Source organism: Vombatus ursinus, unplaced genomic scaffold (genome assembly GCF_900497805.2).
Source record: "Vombatus ursinus unplaced genomic scaffold, bare-nosed wombat genome assembly UNPS02007284.1, whole genome shotgun sequence".
NCBI lineage: Eukaryota > Metazoa > Chordata > Mammalia > Diprotodontia > Vombatidae > Vombatus > Vombatus ursinus.
This window is the reverse complement of record NW_020947062.1, coordinates 13180621-13192754: the sequence shown is the minus strand read 5'-3', so window position 1 is coordinate 13192754 and position 12134 is coordinate 13180621. Positions and strand designations below refer to the sequence as shown.

The 12134-nt window shown below is 41.7% G+C and overlaps 1 protein-coding gene across 1 annotated transcript in view; it reads right to left on the bottom strand.

Moving 5' to 3' along the window:
• Nucleotides 1-12134, bottom strand: part of KIF26A (kinesin family member 26A) — a 168760-nt gene that overhangs the window by 103502 nt on the left and 53124 nt on the right. Inside the window, exon 2 of the mRNA XM_027849035.1 lies at nt 6574-7062. Coding sequence (XP_027704836.1) covers nt 6574-7062 — 489 coding nt within the window. The remainder of the gene's footprint in view (nt 1-6573; nt 7063-12134) is intronic.

Genomic DNA, 12134 nt, shown 5'->3' with positions numbered 1-12134 from the left:
ATTTTTGTTTTAAAGCAACATTACTATTGTGAGGAAAGTACTTTGTAAATCTTAAATCTTTATTAAAAATGCATGTCACTATTGCACTCACTGTTATCATTACCATTGATTGTTCTTTCTAGAAAAGATGAATTTGTCCATTAGGACAAACCACATTGGCACCTCAATAGCTCCCCTATTCTCAGACAGAGACCCTGGACCACAGGTCTCTCCCTACCCCCCACTCCCATCCCCCCAAAATTATTTTCTATTACCTTTGTTAGTAATAAAATAAACATACAACTGTTTATGGGCAATACAACAAAGAAAGGGAGATTCATGGGGCTGTCTGCACCGAAGTGTTTAATTTTAAAGTCTTCAGAGAGGTATTTTAACATTCCAGGGCTAGTTCTAATTATTGATCCCTGGACACAGCAGGAAATTACCTCATCTAAGGCTTAAAGTTCTATTTATATGCTTAATAATACCATCATTGATTACTGTGACTGTTCTCTAATTATAAATCCATTATCCAACCCCTTCCCCACCCCCCACACACATAGCACACATACCAACACAAGCTGAAATAAAGTCAGTAGCTCCTGTAAAATAGTGTAGGAAAGAAGAATAAGGCTTAAACGACCACATTTTACAGCCTTCCATCGAATCCATAATCATGCCTCATGACCTTATTCACCAGGGGCCCTAACCCAACCTTCCCCAACTAAAGGGTCATTTTAGGGAATGTTTAGCAGCATCTGAGGAACATAAACAAAATCTCAATTCTCTCTCCCTTGTTTTGAATTTTGACCCTAAGATATGGGGCAGCTTCCCAGCTCTTTATCAATATCAACGGTGGGGGTAGGAGAAGAAGGGGAAGGATAATAATAGGCTGAATAAAATTCTGGTAAATGGAAAAGAAGTATTTCCAATGACCTGGCATTCAAGACGCTCTACAATGTGGTTCCCCTCACCCATCCTGGCTTTTCTTTCTTTTCTAGTTTATTTCATTTTTACTCTGAATTTAACAAACCCCCAATAAAACCAGCACTTCCATATACATCCTAGAACAAAAAGAGAAACAGAGAGGATGATACATGAAATAGCAAAACCCTATTAGGTAAAGTTTAGTTTTCATTTTAAGTATATAATGAATTGGACATGTAACTTTCAAAGTTGCCCTGCTTGTCTGTGATTCCTTCTGGCCTTTCTTTTGTTCTTTTTTTTTTCCGAGGAAGCAGAGGAAAACTATTGTAATCTCCCCTCTCTCTCTCATCTACCCTAATTGGAGACAAAGAAAAAGAAAACACTCGTAACAAATATGTATAGTCAAGAAAAACAAATTCCCACGTTGGTCATGTCCATAATGGTTGTCTCTTTCTTGTTAGGAGGGGAGCAGCATACTTTATCATTGGTTCTTTGGAATAATAGTTGGTTATTACATTGATCAGTACTTAAGTCTTTCAAAGTTGTTTTTCTTTACAGTGTTGTTGCTATATTATATAAATTATTCACCTGGTTCTGGTTCCTTCATTCTGCATTGTTGTGGAGTCATTTTTCAGTCGTGTTTGACTGTTCATGACTCCATTTGGGGTTTCCTTGGCAAAGGTACTGGAGTGGATTGCCATGTCCTTCTCCAGCTCATTTTACAGATGAGGAAACTGAGGCAAGCAGAGTGAAGTGACTTGCCCAGGGTCACATAGCTAGTAAGTGTCTGGGGCCAGATTTGAACTCAGGAAGATGAGTCTTCCTGGCTCTGGGCCAACACTCTATCCATTATGCCACCTAGCTGCCCCTTCTCTCTGCAGTAGCTCCTACAAACCTCAGGAATGGAAACAGATGGAATTTAACTATATCACACTTCACAGTTTACAAAATACTTTACATCTGTGGCCTCATTTGATCCTCACTACTGCTCTTAAGAAAGAGGCAGCCTCACATAGCCATAGAAAGCCTGCCTCTGACGCATAGGAACTGTGTGACCCTGAGCAACATCCTTAGTTTCTCCATGTCCCCAGCTACTCTCTACAACTATAAATTGGAGAGCCAAAGAGGCATATGCACTGGTAGAGGTAGTTTCCTCAAAAGGTAAGATAAACAATTGAGTATTGACCACAATTTACAAATGAGGGAGAGAAGCAGTGTGGAGTTAAGGGAAATGAGTTCAAATCCTGCTTCAGAAGAGTTAACTAGCTGTATGTCCCTGGACATGTCCCTTAAAGTCTCAGGGCCTTTGGCAAAGATCTAGGGCTATAAAATACGGATGAGTGGGTAATCTGCTTCATTGAGTGGAGTTGCCCTATCTCTAAAATCAATGAAATCACAAGTCTGAACCAAAAATAAAAATGGAAAAATTGGGGACAACAAAGGAGAAAACCAAAATAAGTGAACTGTTCAAGGTCATGTAGATAATAATAAATAATGGGGTCCAGACTCAAATCCACATTTCATTCCTCTTTCATGTCCGGGGCTTTTTTTTTCCCCTATACTAAGCTGTCCCAAATAAGATACTAAGCATCAGATGCAGGATTTGAATCCAGGTCCTTTGACTCCAGAGTCATGCTGTATTCTGTTGCCTTGACTTAGAGAGATCACTTAGGGATAGGGCTGGTGTTCTTCATTTTCCCTTCTGTAAAATAAGGGGTTTAGACTTCAGATCATCTCTATGGTTCTTTCTAGTGGCCTAAATAAAAGAAGAGTCTTTCTAATGCATTTACTAAAGCATAGATCCTACATTCTGGCCAAGCCCAGAAAAACCCAATCCTTGAACTGAGGCAGACAATGTCCTACCTCTATGACTTCTCAGGCTGTTTCCTCCCAAAGCTCTTACCCTCTACAATCTCTACTTATTGCTATCTCATCCATCCTTTAAGACCCACATGCAATACTTTCTCCTTGAATTTTTCCATAATCGACTCCTACAAGCCCACTAGCATGCCAACACACACACACACACACACACACACACACACACACACACACACACAGAGGTTCCTTCTTTCCTCTATAATTCCCTAGCACGAGCTTTGTAACAGAAGACCCGGGTTCAAATCCAAACTCTAATACTAAGTACTATTCCATGTAGGTCAAATCATTTCTCTCTAGGGCTCGGCTTCCCCATCAGCATGTACCTGTTACCAATCAGGATTTTCATGCAAAAACAGCACAAAATGCTCCCTGACTCCTGACAAAAAAAGAAATAGATTTACAGAAAAGACAGAGACATATATTTTGTGGTCACGGAAAATGTATAAATTTGTTTTACTTGACTGTGTATATTGTTACAAGGGTTTTGTTTTTCTTTTTCTTTCAATGGAGGATGAAGGAGGAAGGAATAAGGTGGATTTTTTTTCCTTTAAAAGTCTTAATTTATTTTATTTAAAGTAGGATGAGATACAGGTCAGCTAAGTGTCACAAAGCACCGACCCTGGAATCAAGAGGACCTGAATTCAAATCTGGCCTCAGACACTTGACACTAGCTGTGTGAGCTAGGCAAGTGACTTAAAGCCCTCCCCCCCCCCCATCACCTCACCAAAGTAGTATGAGATAAATCAAGGAAAGAAATGATTGACAAAGGAGGTAGGTCAATCATGTAAACTATTTAAAGAGGATTAGATTAGAAATTTCCCACTTAGACCCTTATATCTTGCCTTGAGTTACAGCTATCTGAATCCTGATCTTATCCCCCTTCTAGACTGTGAGCTTCACAAGAGATCATATCCATCTCTGTCTCTTCCAAAGCATGCAACATAGGGACTTATTCAAAGTAGATCTCAATAAATGTTTGTAGATATCAGTGAGAAGACAGGTTAAAAGTGAGGACACATGACTAGATGCCAGTTCATCTGGAAAAAACAAAAACCAAACCAAACCTGCGACTCTTATTGAATTGCAAACCCAGGAAGAGTCAGAAATGTTCAATGATATCCAAAAAATCTTATACTTCAATATTTTGATTGACCTACGATCATATCAATACAGGCACTCCTTCCATCGGCCCTAACTTTCTCAATCTGTGTTCCCAGAAATCCCCACAGATATATCTCATTCTATAGAAGCCTTTCTCTTTTGAGGTCTTTGAGCATGTTCTGGGTACTAGGGCAACATTCATGCTGTCCATCTATTATTCCTTATACTTACTGTATAACTGGCCCATCTTCTTTTCTGATCAGACATTTCCTTAATAATATCTCTCATGCCACTTCTTGCATGAAAGTTATCATGAGTAACATGTCACAGTCCACATACTCACATCCACTGAGCATCTCTCCTTTTCTCTCTGAGTCACCTACAATTATGATTCTTTGGAGATTGTCCCTAGCCAGGTAGCTCACAAAGAAAATGCTAGTGCTAAAAAGATGGATATTTGGGTCGAAGAGCTTCTTGAGATCATTAAAAGTAATTCACACTTTTCTAAATCCAATCAAATCCATTCTCTTATTCCCATTCAATTTGGAGGCCAGTTATTTGTCTAGGTGCAATGCCTGTCTAGGCATTGTTAGCACTATTGGACTAATCCAAAGAGCTATTCATCTAAATGTATGTCAAAGTCTGGATGATTTATATATTGTCCATGTCCTTGTCTTTTTTGCTACGTGGCATAATAAATATCCAATCTCTTATGAGGGGCTATGAATTTGGGCGATCCTATAGAATTCAGGGGTTTGATGTAAACACTACAGAAAAATGTAATTCACCAAGACAAGCATGTGAAAGACTTCCCAAACTGAATTGTATCTGTCTTCTATGTGGGATTATCTAATTTACTTTGGTCTCATAACAAGCTTTCTGTAGGTAATTCTTCCCCTTCTGTTATTCTCCAAATTCTTCTGTTATTCTCCTCTATAAAGTTCAACAAATGAATGTCTACTCTAAATTGGTGTGGCTCTTGGCTGTCATGTCTCTCTACCTGGCATGATCAAGCATGTCATTGTTGAGGTGGTTTCTGGGTTCTTTGGGCCTCCCCATTATGGTGATTGCTTTACATCAGTTAAATTTCTCCAAGGAAATGATGATAACAGCTGACATTTATGTAAGATTTACAGTGAACTGTAGACAAATCATCTCATCTGACTCTCACAACAGCTCTGAGTGGTATGATTAGCTCTGTTTTACAGGTGGGAAAACTGAGACTCAGAAAGGTTAAGTGATTTGCATATGGTAATATAGTTAATAGGTAGGTGGCACAGTGGATAGAGCACTGAGCTTGGAATCAGGAAGACTCATCTTCATCAGTTCAGATTTGGCCTTAGACACTTACTAGCTGTGTGATCCTGCGCAAGTCACTTAACCCTGTTTGCCTCAGTTTCCTTATCTGTAAAGTGATCTGGAGAAGGAAGTGGCAAACCACTGCAGTATCTTACCACGAAAACCCCAAATGGGGTCATGAAAAGTCAAACACAACTCAACAACAACAACAGAAGTCATGTTCAAGCTCATATCTCTCTTGATTCCAATTCTGTGTTCCTTCTACTATACCATACTGCCTCTCAGAATCAATGATTATCAGTCAAAGTTTTTTTTTCTTTATCCATTTCCTATTTTTCAATATCAACAGTTTGTTTAAATAGATCTGATTAGAGCTATTATTGCAGTTTCATGCAGCATCTTTTCACCTTTTTCCTTCCTTCTGTCTGGCGTTTATTTTGGCTAATTCAGACATGACTAAGACATCTGTAACCAGTCATCTCACCTCCCATTAAGATACAGCCGATTTCATTTTTTGTTATGCTGTTCAATACTTGCCATAACTAGCACCTTCTGACTCTCTTCTTAAAGAAAGCATTTATGATATGCAAGTAGAAGTCAACTGAATGAAGAATCTATAGCAGAATATCACCACCAGACTTACATAAGAAAGGCAGCATTAGCCACAGTCAAGAATAGTTCTCTGTAGGTTGCAGCAGCTGCCCACTAAAGACCACTTTTAATGTCCAAAACGTGATACACAGCCCCATTCCCCAAAGAGTCACACCCTATTAGTAGTTTCTTGGCCACAGGTTCAACTCCCCTAAGGCTACAGACACAGCCGGGTTCTACCAGATGGGCCAAGCCCAAGCCACCTCTCACATTGAACCAATGAACCAATAGCTCCAGGATCACATTTAGATGCAGCTTTCAGGCTCTTCCCGTGTGACCCTATAGCAAGGAGCAAGGTTAAAAAAAAACAAAACTTCCATTGACAACTATATTAACATTAGATAAAAAATGATGTTATAACTTTTAGAAGAATCAGAGTGCTGTTACAATGTAGAAACACAATAAGAAGTCCTACCCAGCCAGTAATAGAGACAACCCTTCAGTCAGCCAGTCAATAAGCATTTATTAAGAACCTTTAAAGACTAAGAATTTACTTTTTTTTTTGAGAGAGAGAGGTATTATGCACCATTATTGATGACCCTCTCCAATTCTAGCTTAGGAACAAGGCAAGAGCCTTGTCCTGCATGGTGTGGCTAGCTGGAAAAGGCTAGCAAAATATGTCATTTTGCAGGGAACATGGTTTGAACCATCTCTTCTACGGTGGCTGCTCAAGGCACCATGCAAATTATTTTCCTTGAGTTTGGTTCTACTTGAGCAAAAATAACCAGTTCTTACCAGGCAAGCTGGTGGGAGGAAGCTGTTCACTCTGGAGATACTCCACATGCCTTCCAGATATTGCTGAGCCTGGATGGTGACAGAACTCAAGGCACCACCTAGGCCTGTGGGAGCCACAGTGACTTGGACACTGGAGTTGGGAAAGCCACCAGGGCCTGGGGGCCATGCCAGAGCTTTTTTCCTCTCTGCCCCAGGGAAGAGAGAAGCCTGCTGCTTCCCCACTTGCCCTGAGGCCAAAGGCAAGTCTCCACCCAACGAGCAATGGTTGGCCAGGTTCTGAGATGCCAAGCGAGCTAGGGCCCCAGGACCATGTGGGTGGTCAAGCCTCTCATGACAGGAAGACACTTGGACCATCTGGATGGCTTCTTGCTTAAGCTGGTTCAGGTGTGTGGCACACACGTCACAGCGACTCTCTCCTTCCAACCTGTTCCTCTGGAGATACTCAGGCACTTGGAGTCTGTCAAGAATTAAAGCTGAAATTCTTGGATCCTAGAGAGAAGAGGAAAGACAAAGAGGCATCAGTCCTGATGAAAGCAGGAGAGGAAAGGACAAGGAAACAATTGGATCTGCCACTCACAGAGGCTCCTGCAGTCCACGGCTGGTTAACAAGCTACACTCACATTTCATTTTTAAGAACCCAGTGTGAAAATAATTATCAGAGCTTAATAGCTGGGCTTGGGGTGTCCTTAATAACTATCCATTCACTTGTGTTCTTAATTAACTGTCCTTCGGAAACCACTAACAAGACTGTGTTGTGTTTGCTCCCAGACAACCTAGGGCTCTGGAAAATCACAGCAAACCAGGTGAGATGAGGATATCACCAGCTCTTTGTTTGGCACCTTGGACTCTCCAGAGTGATCACAGAATTCTAGAACTGGAAAGGCCTTCTGAGGCCATAAAATACAACCCATACCTGAATAAGAATCCCCCCTACAAAATATCACAAAATTGTCCAGTTTTTCTAGTAATGGGGAAGTCACTGCCTGCTATACTGGCCCTTTCCACTTTAAGACAGCTGCTACTACTCGAAAGTTTTTCCTCCTATCCAGCCAAGGTCTTCCTCTCTCCAACTTCCATTCATTCCTCCTGATTCTGACTTTTTTCAAGCACAAATCATCTTCAGTGTGGCAGCCCTTCAAGTACTGGAAGACAGCAATTATTTCTACATTTGGTCTTTTCTTCTCCATACTAAACATGCTCAGTTATTTTAACCAATCCTCATAAAATCTTTGATCCTTCCATCATCTTGGTCACACTCCTCCAGATCTCTGCCAACTCACCCATGTCCTTCCTAAAATGTTGATTCTAGAATGGAACCACCTCCAGCCATGATCTGACCAGGACATAGAACCTCAGAACTATCCTCTTCCCTACTCTACTACTCAGTAGAATAAATTCCACTAAATCCTAAGCCAGAAGGGAACTTGAAAGATTATCTAGTCTAAGAGTCCTTAATCTATGGCAGTCTGGTGAAGGCTATGGACTCCTCAGAATGCTTTAAAATAATTAATTTGTTCAATTGTTCAGTCATTTTTCAGTTGTGTCCAACTCTTCATGACTCCATTTGGGGTTTTCTTCAAAAAGACACTGGAGAGGTTTGCTATGTCCTTCTCCAGTTCATTTTACAGATGAGGAAACTGAGGCAAAAAGGGTTAAGTGATTTTACCGGGGGCCACAGAGCTAGCAAGTGTATAAGGTCACATTTGAACTCAGGTCTTTCTAACTGTAGGTCAGGCACTCTATCCACTTTGCCACCCAGTTGTGCATGTATATATGTGTGTGTGTGTGTGTGTATGTAGACATATGTATGTATGTATAGATATACAGACATATGGATTGTAGATGTATGATGTATGGCTGTGTATATACAAGTGTATTTATACACATATATTTACATATGTATGTATATGTATATATTCCTGCTTAGCCCTTCTTCTAGCAGAAAAATCCAATTACAGCCCTGGCTCTGCTACTTTCACATAATTGGTTGAACAAGAAACACATGGTATTCACATGGCCAACTGCAATAATGACTTACACTTCCAAGAAACCAATTTAACAACCACACCTATCAAATGACTTCCAATCTTCTCTAACTCAAATTTGCTTGACAAGAGAGGGTAAGGGGCATAGGTTGATGGGGCCAGAGAGAGCCAGGTTTTCTTCTGAGGTTACCAGTTTAGAAATACTATCTGTCAGGAAACTCTGGCCAGGCAGTTGAGTGTAATAGAAAGAAAAGAAAAGGAAAAAAAACCAATGGATTTGAAGTCAGGAAATTTGGGCTCTTGTTCTGGTCTGGCCATAAATCTTTGTGGCCTTGGGTAAGTCCCTTCCCCAACCTGGGCCTCAGCATCCTTCTCTGGAAAAAAAAGGGGGGGGAGTGAAAGGGGGGGAGCTGAATGAGAAATTCTCTAAGGTTTCTTCCAGCTCTAAATCCTAGGAAATATCTTCTCCAACAACTCTTTCCCAAACTTTCCAGTTCCTCAAAGGGATTAACAGAAATGAGCTAATTTAGCTCCCAAAGGTCAGACTGGAAAATAAAATTGACCAATTTAACATCCTCCAGAAAATTAAAATTTAATGAAAAATCACAGTAAGCCTAAGAATTTGTTGGGGGGGGTAAGGGCACTTCTCAAATGGTAATTTACTTGATGACCAATTAACACCAATTTATTAAATACCTACTATGTGCCAGAAACTGTACTAGGTACCAGAATATAAATACAAAAGTAAGACAACCCCCTCCCCCAGAGAACTTTGAAGTCTGTGACTTTCAATAAATCATCTCCCCTCTTTGGGCCTCAGTTTTCTCATTTGTAAAATGAATGAATCCAACTGAGTCAGAGGTTCTTAAACTGGGGTCTGTGAATTTTTTTAAAATATGTTAATAAATGTACTTCATTATAATTGGTTCCTTTGGTAATTCTACGTATTTTATATTATATATTTAAAAACATTATTCCGAGAAAGGGTCCATCAATTTCACCAAATGGCCAAAGAGGTCCATGACATATAAAGGTTAAGAACCCTTGGACTAGATAAGATTATTTTCAGAACTAATATTCCATGGCATCCTACCACATTGCTAGCAGAGTCACCAGGACTAGGTCAAGGGGCTCCTGACCCCTGTGCTCTTTCTAGCAGTTTGCACATATGGCTGTCAAGGAAGAACTTTTCTCCCTAAGATTAAGGAAAAAAAGGACTAGGGAAGGGCACCAGCTTATGTTCAACAAATTTTCAATTTACCTGTGAATCTCTTCTACCTCTGCCTACAGAAAACAATCCCAGAGCCCCTACAAAAATCCTAAAAGCAAGAAATTTCCAACCTGCGGCCCGTGTGAGGATGAAAGGGAAGTTACCATTCAGCTCAGGTCAGGCCCGGCTGTAATTGCTGGGGGTGCCTGGTGGTGAGCCCCTGACTTGTTAAAAGTCTCTGAGGAGCCCTGGACTGTCTCCCAGAGGGCTCTACTCAATGGGAATTGAGGACTTAGTTAACGCTACCTTTGAAGTTCCCTAGGACTTCTGGTCCTGATTAAAAATACTCTTTCCTATCCCGTATAAAGTTTACAAAGTTCAAAAAGCCAGGGCTAGATCAAACAGAGCCCTCTGTCCGCCTTGGGAAATATGCTCTCATTAACAAAGGGAAATCTTCTTGCAGAGCTCCCATTAGAAAGAAGCTGGCCCCTCAGAGAATCATAGAATGGAAGACCTGGGAAAGACTTCAAAACAAAGAACACAGAGTGGAAGTTCTGGGAGGGACCTTAGATTCAATCAACAAGCATTTATCAACTACTTACTATGTGCTAGGCACCGTGCTAAATGTTGGCGATATAGATATAAAAAAGATGAAATAATCTCTGCTCTCAGGAATCCCAGACCATAGAATAGAGAATGTCCAAACCAAGAGGACCCTTAGTCTAGCGATAATATAGAATATCAGTGTCAGATGAAAGAGACCCAGAAGAGTCCTTAATACAGCTAGAGCTAGATGAGACCTCAGAGTTAATATAATAATAATGATGACAATAATGATCATAGCTAACATTTACATAGCACGTACTATGGGAAAGACATTGTACTAAGCATTTTACAATTATTGTCCCATTTGGTCCTCACAACAGCCCTGGGAGGTAGGTGCTATTATTATCCTCATTTTTTTTTTAGGCAATTGGGGTTAAGTGACTTGCCCAGGGTCACACATCTAGTAAGTGTCAAGTGTTTGGTCTGAGGCTGGATTTGAACTCAGGTCCTCCTGACTTCAGGGCCAGTGCTCTATCCACTGCACCACTCAACTGCCCTATTATCCTCATTTTTACACATGAGAAAACTGAGGCAGAGTTTTGTCTCATCCAGAGACACACATCCAATGTCTGAGGCTGGGTTTGAACTCAGGAATCCAGAACTATCCTGACTCCAGGCCCTGAGTTCTATCTTCTGCGCCATTCAGTGCAACTCTCACATTTGTAGATGAGCAAACAGAAGCTAAGGCAGTTTAGATGCATTCCAGGCAGGACCCAGGAGCCCAGAGAGGTGAAAATAATTTGCTTACTTGCCCACATTCACAGTGAGCTCCCCTCAGAGCCCTGGTCTCCTAACTCCTAGCCCAGGGCTCTGTCCACTGCCCCAAGGTTCCTCCCTCACCATGCAAGTCTGTATATACCCATCCTCCTCTGTTTTTCCTCTTAATTCCACTAATTGGAAGAGAGTCAGAAAAACACCAGCTAGGCGTCAGAGCCAGAAATAAACTGTATTGGAAGAAAGATTGAAATATCCCTTCCTGTTGGGGAGAAATTCTCTTTCCAAGGCTGTAATTCAGGCTGCCCAGGGCTGGCCAGCTGCTGTCCTCCTCCCCAGCTCTCCCTAGGGGCCAGCTGTGAGCTACAGGTCTTTTCCACAGTGGGGGGCCAAAGCCAGCTAGCCAATGGGTGGGTGTGAAGAGGAAAGGAAATATACCGGATGCCCTGTTAAGACCATTAGGCCCCGGCTTAAAAGGCAGTAGGTCCTGCTCCTCACACCCACCCCAACCCTCCCCCCCAGCTCCCCACAGCAGGCAGTCTGCTCCATTGTTCTGAGGAGTGTCCCTCCTCCTCCTGCCCGCCCCTTCCCCAGCCCCCAGTCACACTCACACTTTTATGACAGAGAGAAAGGAAAGCAGGCCCCCGGCAAAGACTGGTTCTAGGATTGTAGGCCTTCCAGCATCCCCCTGCTCCTCCCAGGGTGGTTAAGAGATTTGCCCAAGGTCACTCAGGCCCAAAACACTGACCGACCCAAAGGGAAGAGACTAAGTCTTCACTCCCACCAGGCTCTAACTCAGGCTAGAGAGGACAATTGAGAAGGCAGGGGGAGAAACCACCCACCAACCAATATTTATTTGACTCTTACTATGTGAGAGAGGTTGGCATTTTGAAATACTCTACAGCCGGAAGAGATCTCAGAGAGAGTCTGACAGGTCCTTTTATACCATCCCACATCCTGCCTGCTAATGTCCAAGGCAATCCATCCCACTCGTGGGCAGTTCAGTCATTAGGAAGATTTTCCCCACATAAAAGCCCAAATCCACC